General features: G+C 42.1%; 1 protein-coding gene across 1 annotated transcript in view; it reads left to right on the top strand.

Moving 5' to 3' along the window:
* Nucleotides 1–15668, top strand: part of LOC147750721 (metabotropic glutamate receptor 8-like) — a 2581536-nt gene that overhangs the window by 1351900 nt on the left and 1213968 nt on the right. Inside the window, exon 6 of the mRNA XM_086967414.1 lies at nucleotides 889–1026. Within this exon, the coding sequence (XP_086823540.1) occupies nucleotides 889–1026 (138 nt within the window). The remainder of the gene's footprint in view (nucleotides 1–888; nucleotides 1027–15668) is intronic.

The raw sequence follows: 15668 nt of genomic DNA on the forward strand, positions 1-15668 counted from the left end.
CTCATGTCCTGTCTGCGATACATGGTTTGTGATATGTACTGTTTTCTGTTGATTAAAGGGACCTGTTTTTCTCGCACCTTCTGGTCTGTTTTTATTACAATCACAGTGTGTTTGGGTATGGGCTCACTGTTAAGGAATGGGACGGGGAGACAGGACGAGGAGGTAATGCCCGGTTACTCACCGGTAATATTCATTACTCCGAGTCCTGGTCTCCCCATCCCATTCCTGAGCCCTTCCCTCCCTCCCTGTATTGCATTTAATTTTTGGGGTGATTGTTTTGTTTTCTGGGTTGTTTTCTTTGGTATTCTCAGGAGGTTTCTCTACTGCACTTCCCCCTTTATTGTCACGTGATGGTGACGCCATGTTGGGGGAAGTGCAAAAGCTCAGCTAGGTAATAGGTTTCTGTAGAGCAGACTAGCTGCTCACTGTTAAGGAAAGGGACCGGGGAGACCAGGACTCGGAGTAATGAATATTATCGGTGAGTAACCGGGCATGTTTTGGTCTTGGTTTATATGCAATGCAGAATTACTGGTGCGAATGTGTTGAAGAAACGCTTTACATATTGCCTCTTGGATAAGCCTGACTGCTCTGCCAAGCTTCAAAGGAGTTGAGCAGGCATTATCTTGGGTGTGTAACTCCCTTACCCTGACTAGAGTGGTGGGTTCTGGCTGGCTTAGGTGCATACCCCAGCCAACCATAAAACTCATTTCTAACAGTGGATTTATAATTTTATCCACTGATACATGCCAGCCTTTCACTCAGTTTCTTCAAGCAGCACCGCCATTTTCACTGCATAAAAGCAAACGTTTGAAAGCAACATTTTTCATAGAAATTGTTCATACATTTGTCAATAATGATCCACTTTCTACTTTTTTTTTTTTACAACAGCATTTGATCGATATTTTAGAAGTCGCAGCCTGGCCAATAATCGAAGAAATGTCTGGTTTGCAGAATTTTGGGAGGAGAACTTTATGTGCAAGCTTGGATCGCACGGAAAACGAAACAGTAATTTGAAAAAGTGTACAGGTACGTTTATAAAACAGATGCACATGATAAAAAAGTAATCAATTGGATCTTATAATAAGTTTGAAAGAATTAATATATTCTTTAAAAACCATACAACATATTTTTCTTTCGTGAAATTGTTGATTTGAAGACAAAAACTGTATCTGCACCTATATTTTTGAAGTCTTTCCTATAACATTTGATGGCTGTTTATGGAAAGCACTTAGCAGTGTTGGACCCCTGGCGGCTTTGGAATTGGGAAAGGCTTACTTTTAGCATAATTTGCTAATAGATAAGAAAGGTATGACGCTTATATGATTTATCTTGACAACAGTAACTAATGTCAGTGTCCAAATTCGGTCTCCCTATGCGGCTGCTACTATAATTCTGAAACATGTCAATAAAGTTACTTATAAAAATAACTAATGCAGCGATTGGATTATGTCTTCAGCACACCAAGCATTCTGGCACAGCAAAAGACCCTTCCAGTAAACATTGAAAGAAATACGCTGCCAGGCTGGTTATATTTTTAAGATACCGATAGACTGAAATCGTGTACATAGAAACAAAGCTTATACAACTTCTTGATGATTGTAACGCGATATGCCATGTTCGTTTAAATGTTCTTAGGACAACTTCCTTCTGTTTCTAAATGAAAGAACCTGGCTTTCCCCACATTTGCATTTTTCCTGTTTTCCGTCAGTTTTCATTGAGTTTTGACCGCAGTATATATACCTTAGAATATAATGCTTATCGGTTAGAACACACATTGTATTGAGAACTGTAACTGTTTTCAGTGGGATTTCGTTCTGAGTGTTCCTTGTTCCCCTGCCCAATTAGGAGGGGTGTATAGCAGATGTCCTGATAAAAAAGGCTCCTCCCACTCCATGAACAAGGCCGTGCCAATTTGACATGAACACTTACAGAGACAGTAGCGGATGCTCCACTAAGCCTAGGGTGTATTTTCTGCAAACCATATGTGGCAGTGTTACCATTGTGAAGCAGTGATTTGTAATAAAATATGTGCCAGGGCCCTCGCCAGAAAGCCACTGCAGCTTTAACCACCCATTGCCAGGCTAGTACTGCCAGCAACAATACCTATGCAACTACCAACCATAACACTCTTACAAGTGTGATTATTGACACTATTCCAAGCCTCCAAAGCTATAAGAATGGCTTATGTGTCAGGAGTTAATCGTTTTTAATGTATATTGAATTAATAAACAGCTGTTGTTCTGCTCATCTTTAAATTACGAAAGAGAGCACCATCATGTGGCAGACTGTCATAGTGCTAGTGCTCCTAATTAAGTGCTGTTGCCGAGCACCGGAAACCAATGGCTCAAATTAAGCACTGCTGAGAAGGATGGTGGCTTCCGTGGAAGCCTACCAATGGTCAAGGAGTGTGGAATATTGGTACAGGCAATGCACCCTCGCTGTGGGGTTCTTAAACACCCAAAGAGCAACCCCCTCTTTTAATCCAGTATTCAAATATGCTGGCAGGAATTCCACCACTTATCATAGATAAAGTGAACATTTTGGGGTTTATCCCGCAAACTGACAATCCCTGCTGACATGACACAATATTATACATATAGTAAATTATCAACCAACAGTGTGAGGGAAGTGTTGCATGCAGTCGCATTGACAGTGGTTAAATCCACCATAGAAAGTCTAAATCAGGTCAATTATGTTTTTTTGTAAAGCAGAGATCCTCTGTTGCCCCCAGTAAAAAATTATATTTCACTCTCCATCGTCCTCTTTGGTTGAACATGTGAAAACCCCAACAAAGGGGGATAATGTAGTGAAATACCCCGAACACTACAAACTGGCTCTTGGTAATCCAAGAAAATAATTGACAGTTGGCGAATGGCATTTCAGAAAGGCCATGCAAAATAAGTTGGGCATTAAGACATATGACGAAAATAGTGAGAGAAAAAATCAAATAACACTTATCATGGAAGAGGATTACATTATAAGATTGCACTGAAATGAAAAGGAAGGACATTATGGGTACTAAGTAAGGCTCCACATGGGTTAATTCCAGTTGAGCAGTTCCACAATTTTTAAAACCACCTAGGACTGTCAACAAATACCAGTGGATAAGATTAGTAAGGCATTAACTATATGTGTAACTATTGGTGTACTTGGCTTTAGATTGTAATTTTGCCTATACAATGCAATAAAAATGTCAGTCTATAATTTACTATTTACCTGATGATCAGGGACAGGTTACAGGTCAATTCAACTGGATTCGGCTCAGTTACATAGTTTGAGAGTTATACCCTTCATATATTTCTGTAAGTTAAATGTGATGCTCACACAGTTTAGTTTAATTCATTGATGTGAGAAATCAGGACCTGTTTGCTGTGTCTCCTCACTTTTTGCCCCTATTTTGACTACTAGGTGTTGGGTTTCTGACTTTGATTGTGCTCTAGTCTCTGCTGACAAGACCCATGGCCTGTACTATGATTAAAAGTACATGTTAATTAGGTATATTTACAATTTGTACTGACAGACCCCTGTAAGTCCCCAATATACAATAGGGCAAGGGGGATTCAAACTACTTATTATAAGTCTTCAGTATAAAATGTGGCATGGAGGTTTAGAGGCCCAGTAGATTTTCTGTACTGTACTATGCACTGCTGTGCTTTTTTTGCTGTCATTTCAAAGTCAGCCCTGCTTTGCCCACTGTCTTTAAAATTAAATTATATGCAAATTTGACTTTGGAAAAAAAGGTACTTCCAAAGTAGTAATCTACCTTATTTTGTACCTATACATCACGACTAAGGTCTCCCTAGGGTAGGCTGTAATTTAACTGTAAACATGGACAATATAAAATATGGTTTATATGCTCTGGTGAGGGAAAAAATGCCAATTTTTCTTTTCTGCATTGTACATAACTAGATCCATGTGCTAACCTTAGAATGTTTTATTTAAGTATAAATATTGACAGGAGTAAGGTAAAAAGTTATTCAAGGACTTAAAATGATAGGTATGATGAATCCAACAACTTGCCACTGCTTATTTTGTAATAACTATCATGGAAACATGTAATTAAAATGTATTTTCTGTAAGCCAAAACCAAGCTTTCCAGCTGCCCTCTCCTGATTGGTTAGCCACTTTCAAACAGAGCCAAACTGTCTTAATGAGGCATGAAATGGGCTGCTACAGAGACAATGACTTTCCTGTTGGTGGAGAACTGCAGCTGTAAAATCTACTGTCTGATTGTGGGAGAGGTGGCAAACTGTTCTTCAGAGGGAGAATAACACTTTAGGACAGCCCAAACTCATCCCCACATCATGCAATCCCAGTCATTCAGGAGCCCCTATTATTAGATTAGTAAGGGGGCTGGAAGGGGAATCTTGGGGAATCGTAGCCATGCCCGTGGATTGGCTTAGCCAGATCTAACCTCCAAAGAGAGAATTGCTACATGCTGGATTTTTTAAATAATAGTGCTTTCGGGGACAAAAATATGCCACACTTTGGAGGAAGTGGTCATACACCTAGGGGGCACCCTGAGTCCCATTGGTCAGGGTTGCCCTCCTGCTTGAAGCCCAGGAACACTGCTTAAATATGAAAGAGTTGCTAAGCAACTTCAATCTGTTCTTGATACTGCAATGAGAAGAAGGGCTGCCCTGCCAGAAACCTGATCTGCACCCCAAGGTTCTGCACTCTGAAGGACTGCCCCTGCTGCATATTCTGGGACCACAACCCTAAGGACTTTGCCTTGCTTAAACAAACATTTGCAATGCAATAGGTCTCGCATTCAAAAGAGCTTGAGCTATTGGCGTTGTAAATGAAAATGCCTTTTATTTGTAATTTAAAAACCTGCAAGTGGCGCGTAAACACGTACTTTGTACTTTTAGTTGTTGCTTACCAGAAGCAAGTGTGGCAGCAACTGAGTCTATTTTACTGCCATGCTTGCTTCTCGTAAGCTAGGACTATAAGTACAAAGTGGGTGTTGATGCCCTGCTAGCAGGTTTTTAAAAAATTGTTTTTATTACAAGAGATTTCGGAAGCGCTGTGTAGGCGAAACCTAAAAACAGGCTAACATCATGAGAAAGACAAAACAATGGTAAAGGTGCAGTACAAAGAATTGGCTAATAGATGGGGGGTATATATCAAAAGAACTGGATTGGGCTCCGCCCTGTAGGGAAATTATCTGGGCTGGTGGAGGTTTTCTGTTTTTGGTGGTTCCATTTCTGTCTTTCTGATGGCCTCCATTTTAAAGGCATAATTAGGCTGTGGGGTTTTAGGTTTAAACCTATAATAACAGATAAAACCCAACTGAAAGAGAAATAGCCCTCACCAGTGAAAACATATAAACACTGAAAAAACACCTGAACTACCACAAACTAAATGCCATTCAAAGAAAGGAAAAAGAGAGTGAAAGAGTCATTTATTTCCATCATGGCGGGGCCAATACAATGTAACATTAGCAGAAACAAAGCCTGGGCTAACATTATTCTGCTTGAGTTTTGTTGTTTAGGAATGCCACAAAAACATTGTTTCTTCATCCTTTTCCCTTTTTCAGTTTTGTGGTCTTTGGTCTAAAGATGCAGGGTTTAGAAGCATGTTTTAGGTCTCTTAATTATTTTATAAATTGTAGGGAATCAGGAAATATCAAAATCATATTTGGTATTTTGGCTGCGTTTGATTTTTTCACTGATCAGTAAAATGGCTTGTTTCATAAGAATCTTTCCTGATATGTATGTATTGGCATTTATATAGCGCACTACTTACCCATAGGGTCCCAAGGCGCTTCGACCGCTGCGAACCCCTTCCCGGCTTCCCTGAGAGATGGTCCCTTAATGGGTATCTCCAGGGTGAGACCAGGCATCCCCGGCGGTCTGGTGGGGCGTTAGTGAAGATGAGGCAAGCTAATGCCCAGAGTTGCCGAGTGTGATCGCTGATCAGAGTGGGCACCGAGGCGAGAGAATTATCGAGTCCGCTGACCCTGGTCCAGAAACCTGCCGCGCCGGGAATCGAACCCTGGTCCCGGGCCGTCCTCTGCTCTCGGGTCTGCCGCCTCTAACCAGTGAGCCACACTACTTCACTATGTGTAATCACATTTACCCACAGAGAATGGGTACAAACCCTTAATACATTAGCCCACAGTTTCTAGTGGGTCAGTATTGATAGTAGGTGAATTGCCAACACCTCAGGCTTTAATCATTTAATGTAAGGTATAGTGACAAGTATATTTATAGAGAGTGCTATCATCAATCGTCTGGGATAGTGGTGAAAACATGACACCAGACTTTTGGAAAACCTGGAGTGTCACTTGGAAAGCTCTGCAAAAAATGTTCTTTCCAAGTTCTACAAGGATTGGAGTGATATTGTTTGTATTTGCAGTGATTCAGCTACATATATGAAACAGTTGTGTGATGACCTGTTAAAATTGATTTCAATCCTGAGCTGAAGTGATTCCCTGTAGGAGATCCTTGCCACTTGTTAGATGGTATGTTGAAAGCATCTTTGCATTCTTCAGGGTTAATGAGGGATGCTATTGACTTTTCAGTCAATTCTGGTGCACTGTTTCCTTATGCACAGGAACTAAAACACAAATATTTATTATGTTGTGCTTTGTGCGGCATCAAAGAAAGAGTCATCTCAACTGTGTCCTATAGCTGATTGTTCTCAGTCCAAGGGGCTATGAATTCTATATTATTATTGTGGCAAGCTTTTACAGAATGTTTGCTGAGTGATGGTGCCAAAGGCAAGAAATGTGAGAATCTCTGCATTATAAGATTTTTACAGGAAAACATAACTTCTGTAGTGGACATAATAAAAAAAACTAGAGTTTGAAATCACCCTTGTCTGCCAAGTGTTCAGCATAATTGGTGTAGATGTGAAACCTCTCCTGAGAGTAGGATGGGCGACACCTTTAGTGACTTTGGCACTGCAACCAGTATTGGCAGGGAAAGCTATGTCAGTGGCCAGAGTTAACAAATTGTGTACTGGCTGTTTTGGAGTTGCCCGTCTCAAGTGCCAATGTTGAGAGGGTCTTTTCACAGAAGTTTACATGAGAAGGAAAGGGCGAGCGCACATGACCAAAGACTCACTGAAGAAGTATTGTATGGTGTATTACAATAAGTTTAATTTGCAAAACTCTATTTGGACCTCATATATACTATTTGTACATTGTCTATATATCATGTTCTATAAGTGCAGAAAATCAAGCAATTATAAAAGCAAACCGTTCCATAAACACTGGAAAAACACTTTTTCTGTGGTTTTTAGTGGCGCAAAAATGTGTAACCACTGACAACAACTGTTTTTTAAGGTATTGAAAACACTGAAAAAACCCCACCAGTATTTACCAAAAATAGAAACTGAAAACAGGAAAGCCTAGGCATAATGAATCTGCTGTTTAAATACTGTTACTACAAGCAGAAACAGTTCTAATCTGCTCCGAAGAGTGTGCACATGTGAACTGCTTCTAAAGCTTTTTGCTATTTTTCCCCTCTGACCCTCCCCTTCCCTAGACTAGTTCATCCTGTGCCTGTCTGAAACTGCAAGCAGAAAGAAGCAGGGAACAATGTAGCAATTGTTTGCTCCTGAAATTTTTCCTTTTCAGAGACATTTGAATAGCACCTTTTATTACTGTCTGCTATCTCACAATTTGTACAGTTTTTGCAGAAGGTCTTTCAGTTTTATGGGTGATTAGCTCTGCTTTAAAACCTATAAATGAAATGTGTGGTGGTTTAAGTCAAATGTGTGTATCCACTCATGTTTGTAGAAAGCATCTTGCAAAGTTTGTACAGATTCTTTAAGGATAACGTTGCACAAAGGGACATATATGTTAATGTGCAAGGAAACTCTGGGAATATGTGCAGAGTGCAAGTGCGTCAAGAGACAACTCTGAGCGCTGCAAGATTATTACACGTGTTTTGATTTTCTATTTTATGGAAGTTTGTGTTCTGACAATGTGCACCTGTGGATGGAGTCAGTGCTCTATTTAAATGAAAATATTATGCTCTATATTAAACAAAAAAAACTGAAATTCAAAACAAATAGAAAGGAAAACATCTTATTAAACTGGAAGAGGCAGCTGTGCGATTATGTGAATTTGTGAGCAATTAATACAGGGAGTGGGGTGCCTTTTGGTATCAAAAAGTGAAAACATTATGTTGTATTGTAATTTGTTGATTTTTGAATTTTGATGTCTGTCTTCTGCAGATGTGTGTGTATTTTTATGAGTTTTCTGAATGTTTCTGGCTTTAAGTGATCTGTATGAGGCCGGGTGATTCTACTAACATTGCCAAGAGGAAATCCTTAAGTCATCGCATGCAGGCTGAAGCAACGTCATTCTGCTGCGTAGAGGAACAAAAGCAGTAGCTGTGGCAGAATTGCAACATGTTGTTAGGCATCCAGGGTAGGGAGCGTGTGGGGGCAATGTCAGGGCCTTGAAAACAAGGACGTGCTGATAAACCTATACCACTGGAATGGTTTGGTAACTAAAAGAAATAAAGGAAGAACCATCAGATTTGTGAAGCTGTGTACGTGATTTACCCTTGATAAAATTAAGGGAAACACATTAATCTTTGCACCTGGTCTGAGTGTTGTCTGCCGAAGTCAGCCTTGTCGAGATGAAATCCCTGTGCTGGTCCTAGGAGACAAGGATTAATAATAATGACACCACATGCATGCCGTAGCAATGTAATTTTGCTGCGTAGAGGAAAAAAAGCAGCTGTGGAAGAAGCGTTTTTAGGCAACCAGGGTAGTGTGCGTTTGGGGGCAACATTAGGGCCACAAAAAAAAGATGTGTTGTTAATGTATACAGCTGGAATAGTTCAGTAACCAAAACATATGTGCGTGGCTGCTTATTAAGCAAGTGCATGAGAATAAAACAAGCACTCGAACAAAAAAAAGCAAGCTCTTTAAAAAAACTGTGAGACGCAAGTTCGAACAGAGGCATGCCGGGATATCCAATCCGCCACGTACGTCACAGAAAGGACTTTATAAGCAAGCATTGAAAATGCAATAGGACTCGCATTTACGCGAGACCTATTGCATTAGAATCGGAAGTGCAGGCGGGAAGAATGCACGAACAGGAGTGGGGGGGGCTGGTGTGGTCTGAGAAGTCACAGACTGCGGAAGGGGAGGGGGGAAGGCAGGGGAAGAAAAAAACTGTTGGAAGTAAAGGGGCTGGTAGCCGTGGAAGGATATAAATGACGAATGAGGAGGGACTAACAAGCCTCAAACCAATTGGAAGGCAGCATTTAAGACAAACACCAATGGGCAGAGAGTAGGCGGAGCTTCCACGCTACAGTATAAACTGCATGCCTTGCAAAGCGATAGCAACGCATTTACGCTGCAACGCTAGGCGAGACCCAAAAAAGATTAAGGAGTCGACTCCCTGCAAGCTACAGGTCAACAGAGCCCACCAGCATTATCTCCTCCCAGAAGACCCCATCCTTGAATAAATCCAGTGGACATTAAAGGATTTGGCCAGGTGCTTTGTGGGAATTGTAGTATTGTTAGAAATGGGGTTCTCTAGTTGGCAGAGCTAGGTACCTTTGTCCAAATAGGGACCCTTGCTTCTAGTCAGGGTAAGGGAGATACACTTCTAAAATAACTTCTGCCCGCCCCTTAATAGCTTGGCACGAGTAGGTAGGCTTATCTGAAAGGAAGTGTGTAAAGCATTTGTGAGCGTATACAGTAATACATTGAAAACACTACAAATGAGCACCACACTAGTTTATAAAAATAAGTAATCTTTATCTAAATCAAAAAAGACCAAAACGGCAAAAATCCACTACACAGTAATAAAAATATGACTTTAAAAGGGTAGACATAGTTCAGTTCACAGTAAATTGCAGATGCAGCACTTTCACACAAAGTACCTTGGATGAGTTGTGCACAAAAGGGTCACAGTGAAGGTGATGCATCTGTTCCTCACACTCTGGGAAGGTGATGGCGGTTCCTTGCTCCAGGGGAAGTGATGCGTCTGTTCCTTATTGCTGCGCAGGAGAGGTGTTCCGTTGGTTTCTTACCGGAGAGGAGGTGATGCATCAGTTTCTTACTGCATTCCCCAATGATGAGACAGACCTGATGCCTCAATTTGATGATCGATGACGATGCGTGGGTTCTGTCAGCCGCACAACAGGCCTTGTGTCAGAATCGGTGCGATGATCCCGGACTTCGGAGATCGGTGCACTCTAAGCGGCATGCAGTGATTTCTTGAGCCGTGGGCAGGCGCTTCGCCGATTTCTTTGGCGATGCATTAGCCACGGGTGCGGATGCGTTGCGCTTCTTGAAGTTGAGTTACTTTTTTAAGCTCCCTGTGGCAAACAGCCTCCAGAGGTATAAAACAACAGCAGGAACCTCATAGTAGGTCAGACCTCCCAACAAGGAAGTTCAGGGGAGCTGGTGGTGAAGTCTTTGTGGCCCTGAGACTTCAGAATAGGAGGCAAGCTCAATTCAAACCCTTGGAGATCTTCCTCTAGCAGGGGACACCGCAAACATCAAAGTCCTTTCTCCTTTCCTTGGCAGCAAGTAGCCACTGCAGGCCCACCCCAGATAGCAAACAGCACAGGGGCAGTATTCCTACTCAGCTTCTCTGGCTCTTCTCTTTGGCAATGGTTCCTCTTGATTCCCAGAAGGGATCTAAAAGTCTGGGGTCTGGGCTCCTCTTTTTATACAGTAAATGTCTTTGTTCTCTCCTGGCCCAACACTCTGATTCCAGTCCAAACCAGTTCTGGGGGGCACTTTGCAAGTGCATAACAACCTCCATTGTCAGTGTGAGCCCTGGCTCCAGACACACAACAGGGAAGTGGATCCATCATTGTGGAAGGAAGGCATGGCCCTCTTCAGGTAGAGGTGCTACTCATCCCACCACTCCAAATGCAGACCAAGCCTACTCAGCCTAACGCTGACTCATCCAAACTCTCTGGAGCCATTGCACACCCCCATCCCCTGTCACATCAAAGCCAGACAGTCAATACACATCCTAGCAGAGGCACACTGGATGGCTAAGCAAGAATATACCTACTTTCTAAAAGTGGTATTTTCAAACACAGAATGTAAAAATCACCCTCACCAAAAGATGCATTTTAACATTGAGTCCAGGCATACTAAACTTTATTTTCCTACCTTGTTCCTAGGGGTAGTTATTTTTATAAGCTGTTATAAGCAAACTCCTCATTCTATCCTACCGGAACAGGTAAGCCTTGCAATAGTGAAAAAACGAAATTGGCAGTATTTCACACTCAGGACATGCCACACACACTGGGGCATGTCCAACCTTTCACATACACTGCCCACAGGGGTACCTTGGGCCTACCTTAGGGGTGACTAACATGTAAGAAAAGGAAAGGATAAGGCCTGGCAAGTGGGTGCACTTACCTAGTGGACATGGCAGTACTAGATTTTCCACTGATACTGCAGTGGCAGATCTGAGTCACATTTACAGGCTGCTTATGTGGGGGGCACAATCAGTGCTGCAGGCCCACTAGCAGCATTTGATATACAGACCCTTGGCACACACAGCACACTGTACTAGGGACTGACTAGTAAATCAAATACGCCAATCATGGAATCACCAATCCCTAGCAACAATTTACAGGGAGAGCATATGCACTTTAGCACTGATCAGCAGTGGTAAAGGGCCCAGAGTCATAAATCAAACAAAAACTGTTCAGAACTGAAGGCCAGAGAGCAAAAATGTCTGGGGACAAACCTATTGTAAAAGCCAAGTCAGTACCAACATCTCAAGGATAATATCAGAGATTCTAGATCCCTGATTGGTGTTGTGGACACTTTGAACCCTCAAGGAGACCTTTTGGAAGAAGATCCATAAGTTTGGAGAAGATTGGTGCAATGTTTGTAAAAAGCTCCATAAATTGACCAGATGCATTGTGGAAGTTGTAGTCCCAGACCCCAAGAAGCAAACCAGAGCATCTGAACCCTTGGCTAGTGCTATGGACCACTTTCCTGTATTAAGAAACACTTCTGGTAGTAAGTGTAAAGAACTCTTGACTTGTTGCGGGCCAGTGAGACCTTTTTTAACCCATTAAGAGCTATTTACTTTTATATGCTAGTTTTACTTTTCATCTTTAAAAAAATCATATCTCTGGTTCCCTACATGCGATGTTTGTTGTTTTTTTTATATTTATTTGTCCATAAAAATATAATCTATATTTATAAATTGGTGTTTGGATTTTTATTGTGTGTTGTGTCTTACTTATTTAATGTATTGGTGTTTTTAAATGCTTTACACACCTGCCTCCTAAGTTAACACTGCCTGCTCATTGCCAGTTAGCGAAGATTGAGCAAAGGAATAATTTCTTGAGACCTCAACTGGACCTTTTATTGTGTTTGTGACCTTATTTCTAGTGATAGGTCCATACTTATCACTACTGATAAAGTACTTTCCAACAATTGAAATTATCAAAATAATCTGTTGCTTGTAACCCAATCTCCCACAACAGCTGTACTCTCAGGTGACAAAATGTACACCTCTGTGCCACCAGCATGCTCTTACCAGGTTACTAAGAGAAAATCTGGGTTTTGGATCTAACAATCTAGCATGAATGTAGAGCATAAAAGGCTGTCCTTAAATAAATATTGCCAAAGTAGAACCATATTTGCAGAATGTTATGTAGTAACTGCAAGATTGCATTTTTTTCTTGTGCCATACTCTATTTATCCTTCTTTGTTAGATTTTTCTAATTAAATTTTGATTGTCAATACCGCCCAGGATTGCATTGTATGAGGATTTTTCTTTTAAATTTTCATTCCAGGAATGCCTATTATTCTGTTTGAAAACCTAGAATTACAAGGATAATTAAAATGATAATGTAACTGCAATTGTGGGTTTGAGTTTAGAAGCTGTCATTACATATAGAGTGACAAGCAAGGAGGCCAGCCTAAGAGAGACACTTCTACTGCCAACAAAAGGATGGGTTATTCACACGTGTATTGAAAAATAATCTAAATAATCAGCTGCACTTTGTTCAGCTGTCATTTTTGACTATTCAAGAGAGATGCTGCAACACCATGGATATATCATTACAAAGAGAAGGCATAGGTTCAGCCAAGTAAATGTTCTTCCAATGCGAGAACCCAGTGCCTTCCACAGCTGTATATAACAAGCATTTGCAATGCAATAGGTCTCGAATTTACGCGAGTTTGATCTATTGACATTGCAAATGACAATGCCTTTTATTTTTGTTTTCGTTTTTAAAACATAAATAAAAGGCATTGTCATTTGCAATGCCAATAGCTTAAACTTGTGTAAATGCGAGACCTATTGTACCGTTTTGTGTCTGATCCTACCATGGTCCCTGGATAGTTGAGAGCAGTAACCTTTGCAAACGCACACTGCACTTGAAAGATCTATGTAGGTTTAATGCCATGAATTTGGTCCTTTCTTTATCTGTGGACGCGCATGTTCTCTCTACAGAAGTGTGAAAAACGATTTAATAAACCCCACTAGTACTGTACAAATATGAGTTAATCTCCCCCTGGAATGGATCCGAGTGAACCTGGTTATAGCGGGCGGAATTCCCTTTTCTGGAGGGGATTAACTCACATGTTTACTACCTACCTCTGTGATCTGGGGTGGGGTTTGGCGGGTGTTGGGTGCTTGGAGGGGTGATAAGATGGAATTGAAGGGTGCGGCTGATAGGGTTGGGTGTGGGTAGGGAAGGGGAAAGGGTACCGAGGTGGTGGAGCGTGATGTCCCAACCCCTTGATGAAAAAATGGTGTTCGCTCACCCGGGAAATATGAGTGTGTGAACATATTCCCACTCTTGACGGGGCGGAGTACAATCCCATACAGTAATCCCACTCTGCTTGGCTAGTAATTGACCCTCAAAGGCTCGGCGTGTCATTTAAACCATCTCGTAGCTATGCTACAATCTGATTTGTGTCAATTGTAAACATACAGGGGGGGTTCGAATCTGAAGAATTCCGATTTTCACGTCCCTTGTCCATACACGTTGACCTGCCTTATGAAAAGCTTCTGGTAAGAAGAACTGTGTTCTGACTTCTGGTGCAACGTTTCATTTCTTTGTTTGTAGTTAGCTTTTGATTTTAATAATTTGTGATTTGGAACTGCTGCCAAATAATACTTCTTCTTTTGGTGGCAGTGAAGTTCTATCGGGCCTCATTTATGCTTTTATTTGGAGTTAAAACTTTTGTTCATTAGAAATGTCACAGTGTCTAATGGAAGATCACTAGTCATGTTTGCTTCCTTAGAATGTTTCCCATGACCCTTTCTCTTTTCCATGTGTAACCCTTTCTTTTATCTATTTATTTTGGTATCAGAGCGCATTACATAGCACCAGTTGCGTTACATGAGGACACATTCATTTTTTGTGAGGCACAGGGAGATTAAGGGATTTGCTCAGAATCACAGGATGTTCAGCGTCATTGCCGAGACTCGAACCCATTTCCCCAGGTTCGAGGTCCATTGCCCTAGCCATTAGGCCAACTCCTCTCCACTGATGCTAGAATGTCGGCATAGCTGCTAACTTTGTAAATAACTTCCAAGTAGGTTTAGTTATATAAATTTATCTTATACAGTGATTGATAACTGATGCCACAAGGCCTCTGGTAAAGATTTTAATGTTCCAACCCGTCTAAAATGAATACACTCTATAAAACATATCCATAGTACTGCAATGCTCATTTATTTATCTTGTACATCCCCAGGATGAAACTGGGAGGGCTCGGCCTCCTCCGACCAGAAGTGTCTTCGCCCTCGGCCCTGTCCCGCATCCGTGCTCGGTGCTGCTCAGTTGAGAATGATGGCTCTCCGAACTAGGATGAGTGACAGCAGCTCACTGCTCACTGACCATAGATCCATGAAGCTCGCTACCAGGGCTTAAGCAGGGCTACCCGGGGCCCGGCAGAGTAGTCCACTGTGTCATCTGATTTGTGTTTGCAGCACAAAGTACACACTGCAGATTCTGAATTCGCCCCTGGCTGGTAACTCACCCACGGCCCCCCACCAGTCTAACATACCCACCACATACTATGTTGAAATAAGCACAACATACACTGAACATTCCTGGTAGAACAGTCCCACATGTGTTCCCAGCAATGTTATGGCGGCCAGTCAAGTGTCCCTTTTCTTCCCTCTGATGCTTGTGTCCTGTCTATGACATTCCGGGGAGCTCAGTCTCTCAGGCTCCTTCACACACTGACTCCCACAGTGCGCACAGCATGTGAGGCACCCCGGAGGAGCAGAGGGCCACCTTCTGTTTTCACTCACCACTCTCCCTGGCCCGTCTTTTCAGGCGACGGAAATAAATTTCCTACCGGTTTAACCGTGGAGCACTCAGTCAATTCCTCTCTGAGTGACTGCAGTAATGGCGTGAAATCTTTTTCTCCAACGTGCACAGGGCAGAGGCACCTATCAAACCATGCATCGTATTCTGGCTCACAACACCGGCTCTGAAATCCTTGTGACGAGGCAACACGAAAAACAAGTTAGGTTATGAAAAAAACTCACTGCCGCAGCCCGGCTTGCACAGGAAGCCAGACAACCTGTGTTGGGACGGGGACGGGGCTGCAAAAATACAGGAAGCTGATGGTAGCCTACCCCGCGCTCCTGTGCCCGCGAAGCCATCCGGAAGATTTGCGTGTCAGCTAGCGGGGCTCCCGTGCTAGTGGAGAGCCCCGCCTGCTGCCGAGACTGACCCTCTGGCTGC

Source organism: Lissotriton vulgaris, chromosome 1_1, assembly GCF_964263255.1.
Source record: "Lissotriton vulgaris chromosome 1_1, aLisVul1.2, whole genome shotgun sequence".
Lineage (NCBI taxonomy): Eukaryota > Metazoa > Chordata > Amphibia > Caudata > Salamandridae > Lissotriton > Lissotriton vulgaris.